Below are 12287 nucleotides of genomic sequence, written 5' to 3' on the forward strand. Positions count from 1 at the left end.
TTTAGGCAAGTCAAAAATGACTTTTTAGTCTATCTTTTGGCCGATTCGATTTTCACCCGAAAAGCCCACTCATTTTGGCCCGAAATAGCGGGCTTTGAGCACAAAATTTTGATTCGGCCCGGCCATCAAGCAATTTTTTTTAGGTGCTGCCCGGCCTGGTCCATAATCACCTCTACTATCTATCAATTTCAAAAAATTAGATATCTAAATGTGATGATTCCGTGATTCATACTTAGTCCTTGTTTGGTTCAAGAAAAATAGGCGTTGGAAACGAAATAGGGATCTTGGCTCTGTTTTACTCCCTCCGTCCCCAAATATAGTTCCCATTTCATTTTACACAATCTCCAAGACGTACCTTTGACATATGAAATCTTTTATTTCTTGTTAGTAAAAAATATAAAAAGTTGATATTACGAATTTATACATTGAGACGAATCTAACAAGACCCCTCATGAATATGTTTTTTTTGTATACATTAGAAAAAATATTTGGTCAAAATTTTTAAAATTTGACTCCCAAAATAGAAATGAAAACTATATTTTGGGACGGAGGGAGTACTTCATTTGGTCTAGGAGTTATGGAAATCCACTATGTTACTTGACTTTAATCAATTCCTCTTATTTCATATTCTTTGCACTTTCTTTTTTCATCTGTCCCATATTGGCCATATATACTATTTACATATTTGTTTTTGGATATAACTCACTATTGTTTTAATCTTTCTACCTATTAACTATTGACCCACATTTTCTCTCATTCAAATAAAATGATATTACTCCTACTACCTACCAACTATAACTTTGACCCGCACTCTCTCCTTAAATAAAATAATACTACTTTTACTACATACTAACTCTTATAACACCTATTTTTTCGATAAAATATCAGTTAATAACCAAACAACTTATCATATAAAATTAAGTGTCAAAAGTATTATGAGATGGAAGAAGTATTTGTTCCCATAACGTACCGAGTGGTAACAAGCATTGTCAGTTTGTTTAAAAAAACTAATATGAACCCGGTGCACACTAATTAGTGTGCACCCGATCCATATCACGTGAGTTTATGATAGTGTATATTGATATGATATAGTGTATGTTAAAATGATATAGTGTATATTAAAATGATATAGTGTATGTTACAGTGATATAGTGTATGTTAAAATGATATAGTGTATATTAAAATGATATAGTGTATGTTACAGTAATATAGTGTATGTTAAAGTGATATAGTGTATGTTAAAAAGATATAGTGTGTGTTATAATGATATAGTGTATGTTAAAGTAATATAGTGTGTATTACAATGATATAGTGTATGTTACAATGATATAGTGTATGTTAAAGTGATATAGTGTGTGTTAAAATGATATAGTGTATGTTAAAATGATATAGTGTATGTTACAATGATATAGTGTATGTTAAAGTGATATAGGGTGTGTTAAAGTGATATAGTGTATGTTATAATGATATAGTGTATGTTAAAATGATATACTGTATGTTAAAGTGATATAACGGGTCACGTGCCTAGGCCTGGTCCACACTATTTTTAGTGTGAACCGGGTCCACGCAAGTCGGATTGCAGTTTGTTACCTTCTAATTTCTATAAGCCAAAAAAGAAAGCAACTCTGCGAGTCTCCTCTTTCTCAGTCATCTTCCTCTCTCATTTGATTTCTTTCATGGATAGCAAGCAAGAGATTGCAATATTCTAATCAAATTTAAGCAAGGTAATTATGCAATTTTGGATTTTATTTTCTCGTTAAGAATTTTCATTTTGATCTTTTTAAAAACTAAATCAGTTTTCATATAGTTGAATCAAAAAAAAAATTCTTTGAATTTTTAAAGGTTTCGTTTTTTAGCAATTGATAGATTTTAGAAATCTGCAGTTAACCAAACAATTAAACAAATGTAAGGCCTTGTTGTATTTGTTCCACATACTACATTGATTTCATATACAGCAAATGTGAGGATACTAGGGTCGAGAGGATTTTTTCAAATTGCCTAAAGCTCTTCACAGTTTTACAGGAAAATTACGTAGCTCATTCAAAAGCTCTTCATTGTAGGCAAAATTGGTTCTTAACAAATGAGAGTGAGAAGCAAGAGACTCGGTTCATAATAACTAAGGGAGCCACATTGAGTAGGAGAGATGCAACATCATAATCATAGCATGCAATGCAGTTCTGAAAACAGGAATGAAACAACTAGCAATAGAATCTGCAATCAGTTTTTACATCTTGTTCACATGCGCTTCTTGGGCATCAAGAAGCAAACCAGTGTAAAGCTATACTATACCTAGAAGATCAAACACTAAACTAGACCAAGCAAAGCTGTTTTAACTGATTCAGGCAGGAGGATTAGCATATACTTTAGGCTTTGGTTTCACTTCAACTTCATTCACACTTCGAATGAATATCGCGTCAGGTTCATGACTGCCAAAACCAAACATAAGCCAGCATCAATAAAAATTCAAAAACATAAGGCATAAAGGATATGTGTGAGACAGTCTTAGAATAACTTGTGAGATTAGAGCAATTTTATAATTCTTGTGGCGACAATTTTCTTCTTTTTGGGGTTGGGAGGGAGGTTAACTGTTGAAGTTGATGCCTCACAATAAGTTATTATAAGTCCGTCTTATCTAAAACCATAACAAAAGAGAAAAGTTTCATTGTCTTACGGCTTTTCGCCCTCCTCATAAGTATAACTTGATGCAACAGCCAGGAGTCGTCCATCTTTACTAAACGACAGTGCAGAGATGCTTGTCGGGTACTTAACATACTGAGATAGAACATGAATAGAGATTGAAGATGTTAGTTTAGGCAAAGATGAACTTAATGAGTTGTGCAATAGGTTATGAGGTTTACCTGATAAAGCCTCTTCTTGTTGTTCCCATCCCACACATTCACAATGCCATCACAACCTCCAGTTGCAAATGTTCCGTAGCTGCAAAGCATTTAAACATTGCATAATGGTACAAGATAACAATTAAGAATTAAGCCCCTTTGTCGATAGGGATTAGGCATTAGGGTGAGTCTAATGTGTGCCCATGGGTAAATGTTCTAGTCATGAACATAATTTATTTTCGGCAGTTTTTTATATTAAATAAAAAGAAAAACCCAAAACTATTACTTAAGCATGGAAAGATGTACTTCCTCCGTTCTAAAATTAATGAAACACTTAACATTTTAGACCATTTCAAAATAATACGTTACTTTATTTGGTATTCACTTCTTTATCTCTCACTTCATCACATGGGTCCCTCTAATTCTTTATCTCTCACTTCATCATATGGGTCCCTCTTTTTCTTTCTCTCTATCTATCTCCTCTCCTAAATCCCTGTACCAAGGCCCTACATTTCTTCTAAAACAGAACATAGGAAGTATTATTTGATGCCATTAATATAGAATCTGGTTTATGTCATTGTATGACCACGGGCACGCACTACAAAAACCATATTGAATATAGGAAGTGTTCAGAATTCAATCAAACAAGTAGAAAAATTCTCTTACTCCACCCCTTTTATGATATCAATCAAGACGCGAACATCAGCAAGTTCCCTTGCAACACCAGAATCATTGACTTCAAAATAACATAAGAGCCACAGCCTACTTAACCAAGAAAATTCTCATGGTTCACTAGAGAGATTTACCATGGAAGCATATTCTCAAACAAACAATTTCCCAATTCTCAAGCCTCTCAACCGAAGATCTAAAAGGCCTCTTTGTCATCATATACTATTTCCAATTTTCAGTTTTTCATTAAAAACAAAAATATAAAAACCAAAAAATATTTTCCATTTTTCTGTCGTCAGTTCTCAAAATTGAAATATTTAGTACAAGTATGACTAATATAAAGTTCATTGTACCTCTTATATCATATAACTTTTATATTCGTAAAACCAAAATCTGAAACTACGAGTGCTCCTAAACAGGCCCTAACTGTCCAATAAAAGGCTCCCTTAGTTCAGAATATCATGTCTGAAGTATGGGTACAACTAGCTGGCAAAGTTAATGTAAAAGGCTTCTTCTATAAAGTTTGTTTAATAAACAAGGTATGAGAGTATTAAACTGTCGTCAAAAATTAATTCCCTAACTATCCTTAACCCAAAAATTATACACCATTGATCACCTAAGAAATTTAAATTTATTGTCACAAACTTTTACATTAACTTCTGGCCAACAACTCTACAAAAAACTCAAAAGTATATACTTTTTTTGAATATGATTCCAAGGAGAATCACCATCAATGAAGTGAATGGGTGTATAAGTTATTTAGGAAAGGAAACACTCCCTGCGTCCCATTTGATGTGCATCAACTATCTTAATTCGCTTTCTTAGGTTCCGTGCACGGTTTTACTTTACTCTTAAATAAAGGTTTTACCTGTAATGTCTTTTAATTCTTAGTGTTAAGCATAGTTAGTTGTAAAGGGCCGAAAAATCCCTATGTTATCGGCTTTCCTTAAAGTCCAAGGCAATATGCTAGTTGTCAAGAAGTTGTAATTAAAGAAAGAAGATCAAATATTCCTAGATTTTAGCTTACTTGCATGGCAAGGTGAGACTTCCTCCTTCCCCTTAGTTGGCCATGTGGTTTATGATAGATTTTAGGAAAGATTTCCACATCTTTCCTAAATCTGATTTAAGCGTGTGGTTTCTTAAGTTCTAGAAAAGTATTCCTAAATCTCTTTCTTTTGTAATGCCTATTTAAAGGCCCTATGTTACAAGAATAAAAATCAGTTTAAATTTTAGATTATTGATGACTTATTCAAGTTGTTAACCAAATCCAATACTTGTCACGACTTGTATTCATCTTCTAATTGCGATTAGGAATAGAACCTCTAATTTTTGCGAGAACCAAGAGTGCTCTCCCTCATTTTTACCTCTGTAGTTCCACAATTCCTTCACTAAATTATCATAAAATCGTTACTTAGATCTCAACATTCTTATAGAGTGTTCTTTTTTAAATTTCAGATTCAAAATCACATCAGAATTTTAACTTTCCAATTTTAAGTTGCATGTACATAAACAAAAATTGTTAAAAGTAGAATGAAAATATTGATAGTAAATAGGGAGAGAAAAAGTAGTCAGAGAATGTATCAAAATTGAGGGGAAAGAGTGTTAATGGGATAGAGGGAAAGTAATAGTAATCTGAAAAGGGGTATCCCAAAATATCAAGAGGAAACTTGCAATGGGGGGAATTAAAACAATGATCATTACGTCAATCTCCATTGTCTCCATTGAGCAATCAACTCAATCAGCATACAGCCATTTCAAATAAATTTGACAAGATCCATCAATTCTGATTTGCATCAGTATTTCCACTGTTTAGCACCTTATCTTGGGATGTCAACTTAAAAAAATAGATGCTTGAAAGAAGTATTTTTTCCAGAACATCATTTCAAATCTTACATTTATAGAATGAAAGCGCCACACTCACTTGCATATCCACTATCCAGTAATTACCCAGGACGACTAGAGCCTTACTGACCCCTGCTTTCCATATGAGATATACTCAGATTTTTAAGTTGGAACTTAATTCACATAGCTTTCAATACTGAAACAAAAAAGTATATATGAACGTATACAGTTTTACTCTGCACCGCCGCAGACCATTTTAAATATTACCACTAATTCATATGTACTGATCAAACATATGCTCTAGTATAGTTAAATACTTGTATTAGTCATATGATACGAAAGATATAGCATCTTGAATACGACAAGTAGGGTTCATAACCTATATTTTAACCATGCAAAAATCATCCTAGTACCAGAGAACTGTGAGCTTACATTGGATGAAAGGCAATGGCATTTACAGGGTAAACAATATCTCTTCCAGCCTCTGACTTCCGGTGGCATTTGAAAGCATATCTGAAAAATTACAACAATCAGTTGAATGGATATATAGAGAGTATAATTGATAAAGGATACCAAGTATCTTTACACAACTTGGAAAATGAAGCCAAATTCAAGTTACGATACACTCTTCAAGTCAATTTTATAGAAAGTAAAGACCAATCAAGATTTTTAGATGCAGGCTAAAGCAACAATGGATCAACATAAAGGCTCCACAACAGGGGGGAGGGGGGCAGAAGAGTAATAAAAAGAGAATAGTGATAGAGATGTTTAAAAAATCTAAGCACTTATGGATCTATATAACTATACTTTCAAGCAAGAAGCAAACGAAGAGCAAGTGGGAGTACCACTGCTTTCCACAACCCAGGTCCTGCCCAACCTGAGATAGGGTTCCAGTTTGGGGACCACGGTACACCTTAAACAAACTATACTTTCAAGCACTTATCAAGGGTCACCACATCTTTCAAACACTGACTATGCCACACTGAACTCGAGCCATCATGACCACAAATGCATAGAATACGCTAAGAAGTGGTGAACAAAAGAATTGAAACTGACTTCTTTGATTGACCAGCTTCAGAGAGATCGAAAAATTCCATTGCTACGCGACCTTCCACCGAGCTCAGAGCATAACCTGCCCAAATGTTCAATAATACGACTTAAAGTTATCATCATATGAATCTATAAAAATAGATGAACCTTTAAGTGACCCCAAGAATCCAACTCAGAATTCTGAGCATAAGCATGACTCACTGTTGCACTTAAAAATTTAATTTCTTATAAGCCTAGCTTTGTTTATCAGCTCTTAAGTTTCCTCCAGATCACTTGACATACAAAAAAACTTAATCATCAATTGAACTAAATAAATGATTTTACTTACTCCTAGGTAATCATCTCCCCCTAGATTTGTCTAGCATCGTTTACTTAAGAACCCATTGTCCAACTCTTAACACCATAACAATTATCCCTCGCTTTTCCCTTTTTCCTGGATTCTATTCTCTTGGAACTCAAAAATTCAAACTTCAAAGTATTGCTTTACAGCCATTACAAGTAAAATTACAACCAGAAACAGTACAATAAGAATCCCATTTTCTTGTTCCATACCTGTTCCATTGGGGTAACACCGCACACATCTAGTCTGATATTTTAATGAAGACTCCCTCCTTTGTTCAGGTTGAGACATATTTCTCAAATCATAGACATTCACATGTCTGCCTGCAGTAGCTACTACTACTCTGTGACCAACAAGAGACATAGAATAAACACGTTCTGGTTGAGCATATGTCCCAACAAGAGTACGCTCCTGCCCACTTGCTCCTCTAGGATCCCAACACTTTAGTGTTTTATCCCAACTACCAGATATTACTTGCCCTGAAATATGGCAAGGAAAGACATAGTTAATGGCACAAGCTCAGAGAGAAAACAGTGAAGTAAACTTCCATAAAATGCAAACATCATATTCTAGCACCAAGTTCAGCTACCTTCATCAATCAAAAATAGATACAATTTTCATTTGCAATCAACTTATGCTTTAAAGTTGCAACATCATCAGATAACTTAGAAGACTTCAGACACAACCAGATTAATAAATACAAGCATAATGTTTTATATGTGAGTCAAACCATAAGAATAACAAGGAACAACTATATCAAGCCAAAGTTTTTCAACAAAGTGACATGGAATTAAAGACAGCCAGTTAATACCCAAGCCACGATAAAAAAAATTAACACTATATGAAAAATAACAAACTAAATCTAATTTCAATGCGTCAATTATTAAGAGGTTTGCATATTTGTTAAACCAATTTAGCTTACAGACAATTATTAGCTAAAATATTTGATTTCCGATGCTACCATTTACTAAAGTGGAGACAATTACACAACTTCACCTGTTAAATGCCTTTAACAAAAAGACTTCGTGAATATAAGAGGGAATCGTGATGATGTTAGAAGAGAAAACTTGCATAGTCGCTTTTGCTTCAGTGTAATAATAATTTAATATCGATACAAAGATACCAAATCAGAATAACTAATACCACATTAAAAAAAAAAAAAAAAAAAAAAAAAAAAAAAAAGCACACCACAAAACTACAATTTTAGTAAGATAAAAACAGCCATGAAAATCCTATAACTCAAGAACGCATCCTGAGCTGCTGATAAACCAGGACTCCACTAAGGTCAACCTTGAACCTAGCCAGCGGAACCAAAACCACTGCAAATATGTAATATCTTCACCAAAGCTCAATGCCAGTTACTTGGATACAACCTAGCAGCTTATGATCACTTAAACTTACAAAAGTGAACCATCAAATCAGAAAACAAAGGTTTCTCTCATTGAGATAATTGCTTACTACAAGGAGAACAAATGATTGGAAATTTTCTGAACTTTAAGCACACTTCTGGCTTACCTGTTGTATAAGAGTACTCCACACAACGTACATGCGCTTCGTGTTTCCCCAAGATATCCTCTTTTCCAGAGTTGAAAACCAGCCTGAAAGCCAAAAGATAAATCTTCCACATAAGTCTAATACCCCCAATTCTGTTTCCACAATCACAAATAAAATTGTATTCCCTCATATTGCCCCCTCCTCCATGAGACAATAAGGATCCTAGCTATTTAAATAAGTAAATAGGCAAAGTAGAATGTTTGACTATTAACTAGTAACTTAACTTTGTAGCCACTAATACTAAAAAAGAATTAAAAGAATATTACTCGATTTCTCCTCAACATAAGATACCACTTCCCAAAGAAACCTACATATTGAAGAATAGAACCTGCACTTTTTGTGTAACAACTGAAAGGTAAAAGCAAGCAAAACCAAGCCCTAATAAGAGCGCAAAAAGAGGCAAACTCTACATTAGGTTCGAAGACACCAGGAAATACAGAATTCTAATCCAGAGTCCAGACACAATGAATCACTGGAGTATGAAAAGGAAAAAACAAAAAATTCTTCTCCTTACCACTTATTTTTTTCAATACATAAATAGACCAAGTCTGGTGCATGAAATCGAACTAGATAATTCTAGGAAAATGCTCAACATACATGCTTATACAACAAAGGGAAAATTAAGAAAATCAATATCTGTTTAAGCACTTCATTCTGTCTACTCCAATTCATCCACTAAAAAAGCTAGCCTTTAAATAAGAAACAACCAACATCCCAAGTCATGAAAAATGTAATATACAAAATAAGTTCCATTTTAAGCACTCAATAACCGAAAGCTCCCCACTTTACCATTTTGAAGATGAAATTTTATTCGTCGAACACCCAAATAGATAGTCGTAGCGTCCGCAATATTTCACCTTTAGAAGTACCCAATTTTCCAATTAACCACATCAGTACCCAAACTCCATGAATACCATAAAAAACCCACAATTGGTTTGACAACACACCCAAAAAACTAAAAATCAAGAGAAACCCAAGTTTTTCCATCTTCAAATCTCCATTCACTAAATGTATTACAATTACAATCTAGGGATTACAATAAGATTGCAAAACACCCAACAAAATCACAGTTGACTGACAAAACACCCAAAATTTTAAAAATTAAGAGAAACCAGTTTCCATTTTGAATTTCCATTCACTAAAATGTGTTACAATTATAATTTAGGAATCAAAATAAGATTGAAAAACACCCAGCGAAATCAAAATCAAAGAAAAATTCAAAAAAAAAGACACAAAAATAGAAATTTCATACCGCCTAACAGTAGAATCACCACTGGCACTAAAACCAGAGGAGTCGTCATGGAAGCAACAATCAAGCACAGGGCCGCCATGCTTGAACTCTCCACGAAGCACATTCGCACTTGCATCGTACAATCGAACCGTCTAATATAGCCATAAACACAAAGACCCAGAAAAACAAAAATGTTGGAAGTGAGAGAAATTAGAGAGTAAAGAAGCAAATAAAAAAAGAAAAGTGGATGAATCAGTGTAAAAACCTTATCCCAAGAAGAAACGAGAAGATGATCACTGTGGTTGGAGAAACGAAGGTTCGTGACTCCGTCGGTGGGTGGATTTAACAGCTCGCGCCCCACTACTGGAGGCGCCACCGCCGACATTTGGGATCTCCGGCGAGCGGGGAGGAGAGAGAAAGTGGGGGGGGGGGGTTTAGAGAGGCAGGAGGGTTTTTGAAAAAAGTGAGGAGAGAGAGAAGAGTATTTTGTATTATGGGGATTATGATGGAGGTAATGAGATTCAAATTCAAATATGGTGTCACTTGTTTAGGTGGTTGGTTTTGGATTCCAATCTTGTGATGATTTTGAATACAACTATTAGGCCTTGTTTGGTTGACAAAACAAATTATGGAAAGTACAAATTCCTAAGAAGTAGAAGCATATGAAGTTGTTTGGTTGGCAAAATTATGGGAATTTGCACTTCCTAGAAAGTTCTACTTCTTCCAAAATGAAATAAGTTACTTACCTAGGTCCCCCTAGATAAGTAGAACTTCCCATGGGAAGTAGAACTTCCCATTATCAACCAAACATAATTTTACACTTCCTAGGAATTTCAAATACATGGAAAAAATAACTTCCTAGGAAGTATGACTTCCTATATACAACCAAACAAGGCCTTACTCTATGTGCTCTTTTGGACTCAACCCAATTGAATTAAATTTAATTTGTATTAACTGAATTGAATTAAATTTTATTTGCTTGAACTAAACTCAATTATATTAACTTGGATTAAAATTGTGAGAACAAACTAACTGAATTTTCTTAAATTAAACTGAATTTTTCTGAACTGAATTGAATTTGAATAAAACTGAATTTTCATTAATTAAGTCCAAAACAAATAGAGCTTTAGTGTATGTATGCGATAGATTGGGGTAAAGTTCGTATTTATATCCTCTAATGTTTTATGGGCTATATTAGACTATCATCTATATCTATATTATTATTTAAAGCAAAATGAAAAATCCTACGTGTCAAGCTCACAATCATCGAGTAATTCTAGAGCACGAGGAATGTAAAACTCTCATCTAGGGTATCCACGTAGGATTTGTCTAGATGGAACCCGAAAATTAAAAGATTTCGGAAATTGATTGGTCTTATTTAGGGGTGAATTGAGGTAATTATTGATGATTAGCGTAAATTGTGAAATAAAAAAGGCAAGGTCGGTTTTTATAATCTCAACAAAATTGGCCGAAATTTACTCTTTCCAATTGGCCGAAATCGTGACTTATGTTGATTGATTTTTTAAGTTAGGCAATTAATATCATGATATCATATGAGGTTTCCGAAAATTAAGGATATTCAATTTATATATTAATGTGATTGACGTTAATTATGGTTACAATTACGTAATTAAAATATCAAATTGATATATACTTTTGGCCAAAATTTTTAGTTGTCGTATTGGTTATGCTCAAAAATTTTACTAACCAACTTAACATGGCAAGTAATTTAAATTATCAATCAATATAATCTTAATTATTGCCTTCTTTAATGGTAATTGTCAATCAATCAGTTAGTTTAAATTGATACTATCCGAAATTCTTAAACAATTATTAATATGGTAATAAAATTAAGTTATCAATCAATCAATATTTTGTGCTAATTGTCAATCAACCATAATTTTGGGTACTAATTAGCTAATTAACATAAATATGCAAAATAAACATAACATTTTTTAGTATAAATAGTGACGTTTTCTCATCGAACATTACAACTCAGTTTCGTCTATTCAATTTTCATATTTATGTCAACTTCTTCCCCTATCTCTAAGTCAATATTATTTTCTCCACAAAAAATAAGAGAAACACACAATCCAACCAAAAAATTGCCCCTAAAGTTGAATATTCGAATCTCTTAGATGTTACATATATGGTTTTAACACTTTTTCGTGGAAGCCATCTTTATTTCCACAATGTATTCAGTATATCACATATCATTTTAATAGAAGCAATGAGGGTTGGGCTTATGTTGAAGACGTTAAGACAACAATACATGGTTTTCGTCCATATTTTGATTTTTCGAACATGATGTTATATGATACAATAATGTATTCCATCAAGAGCTTACAAGATTGATGATGAGTATTTTGAAGATATATTGATTTAAACAATATGAAATGTTGTGGCGTTAACAACTAAGTATTGGTTGATTATCTATCAATTGATTAAAACGTAGTAATTAAAGTCATTATATTTTTTTTACTATATTTACATTCGAATAACGTAGTTGTCATTACCATTTTTTTTATCGATCCGTTTTAATTTATATTTTTTGCGCGATATACGAGATGTGATTAACAGTTTGATCACTCATATATTTTTTGATTGTTCCATTTTTTTTTACTATATTTACATTCGAATAATGTAGTTGTCATTACCATTTTTTTTTTATCTAGATCCTTTTTAATTTATTTTTTTTCCTATTTTTAATAAAATCAAATAATGTAATAAGATTGATCTACTTATTTATGTCCTTTATCTATGT

At 33.1% G+C, this 12287-nt stretch overlaps 1 protein-coding gene across 1 annotated transcript; it reads right to left on the reverse strand.

The window, feature by feature from the left end:
* Window positions 1-2087: 2087 nt before the first annotated feature.
* Window positions 2088-10020, reverse strand: LOC104901464 (mitotic checkpoint protein BUB3.1). Its single transcript, XM_010689051.4, has 9 exons — window positions 9789-10020; window positions 9545-9675; window positions 8254-8336; window positions 6951-7217; window positions 6405-6480; window positions 5781-5861; window positions 2859-2937; window positions 2672-2772; window positions 2088-2426 (listed from the first exon to the last, which is right to left on the reverse strand). Exons 1-9 carry the CDS (start codon window positions 9906-9908, stop codon window positions 2339-2341), a joined length of 1026 nt encoding a protein of 341 aa, XP_010687353.1. The 5' UTR covers window positions 9909-10020; the 3' UTR covers window positions 2088-2338.
* Window positions 10021-12287: the final 2267 nt, after the last annotated feature.

This window comes from Beta vulgaris, chromosome 8, assembly GCF_026745355.1.
Source record: "Beta vulgaris subsp. vulgaris cultivar EL10 chromosome 8, EL10.2, whole genome shotgun sequence".
Taxonomy (NCBI): domain Eukaryota; kingdom Viridiplantae; phylum Streptophyta; class Magnoliopsida; order Caryophyllales; family Amaranthaceae; genus Beta; species Beta vulgaris.

Excerpts from the sequence above, each read along its gene's own strand:
- LOC104901464 (XM_010689051.4), bottom strand. The coding sequence starts at position 9,908 with ATGTCGGCGGTGGCGCCTCCAGTAGTGGGGCGCGAGCTGTTAAATCCA. Across the intron at positions 5,862-6,404 it reads GAAGCTGGTCAATCAAAGAA|ATATGCTTTCAAATGCCACC; the intron begins GTCAGTTTCAAT and ends GTAATTTTTCAG. Across the intron at positions 2,773-2,858 it reads ACAAGAAGAGGCTTTATCAG|TATGTTAAGTACCCGACAAG; the intron begins GTAAACCTCATA and ends GTTCTATCTCAG.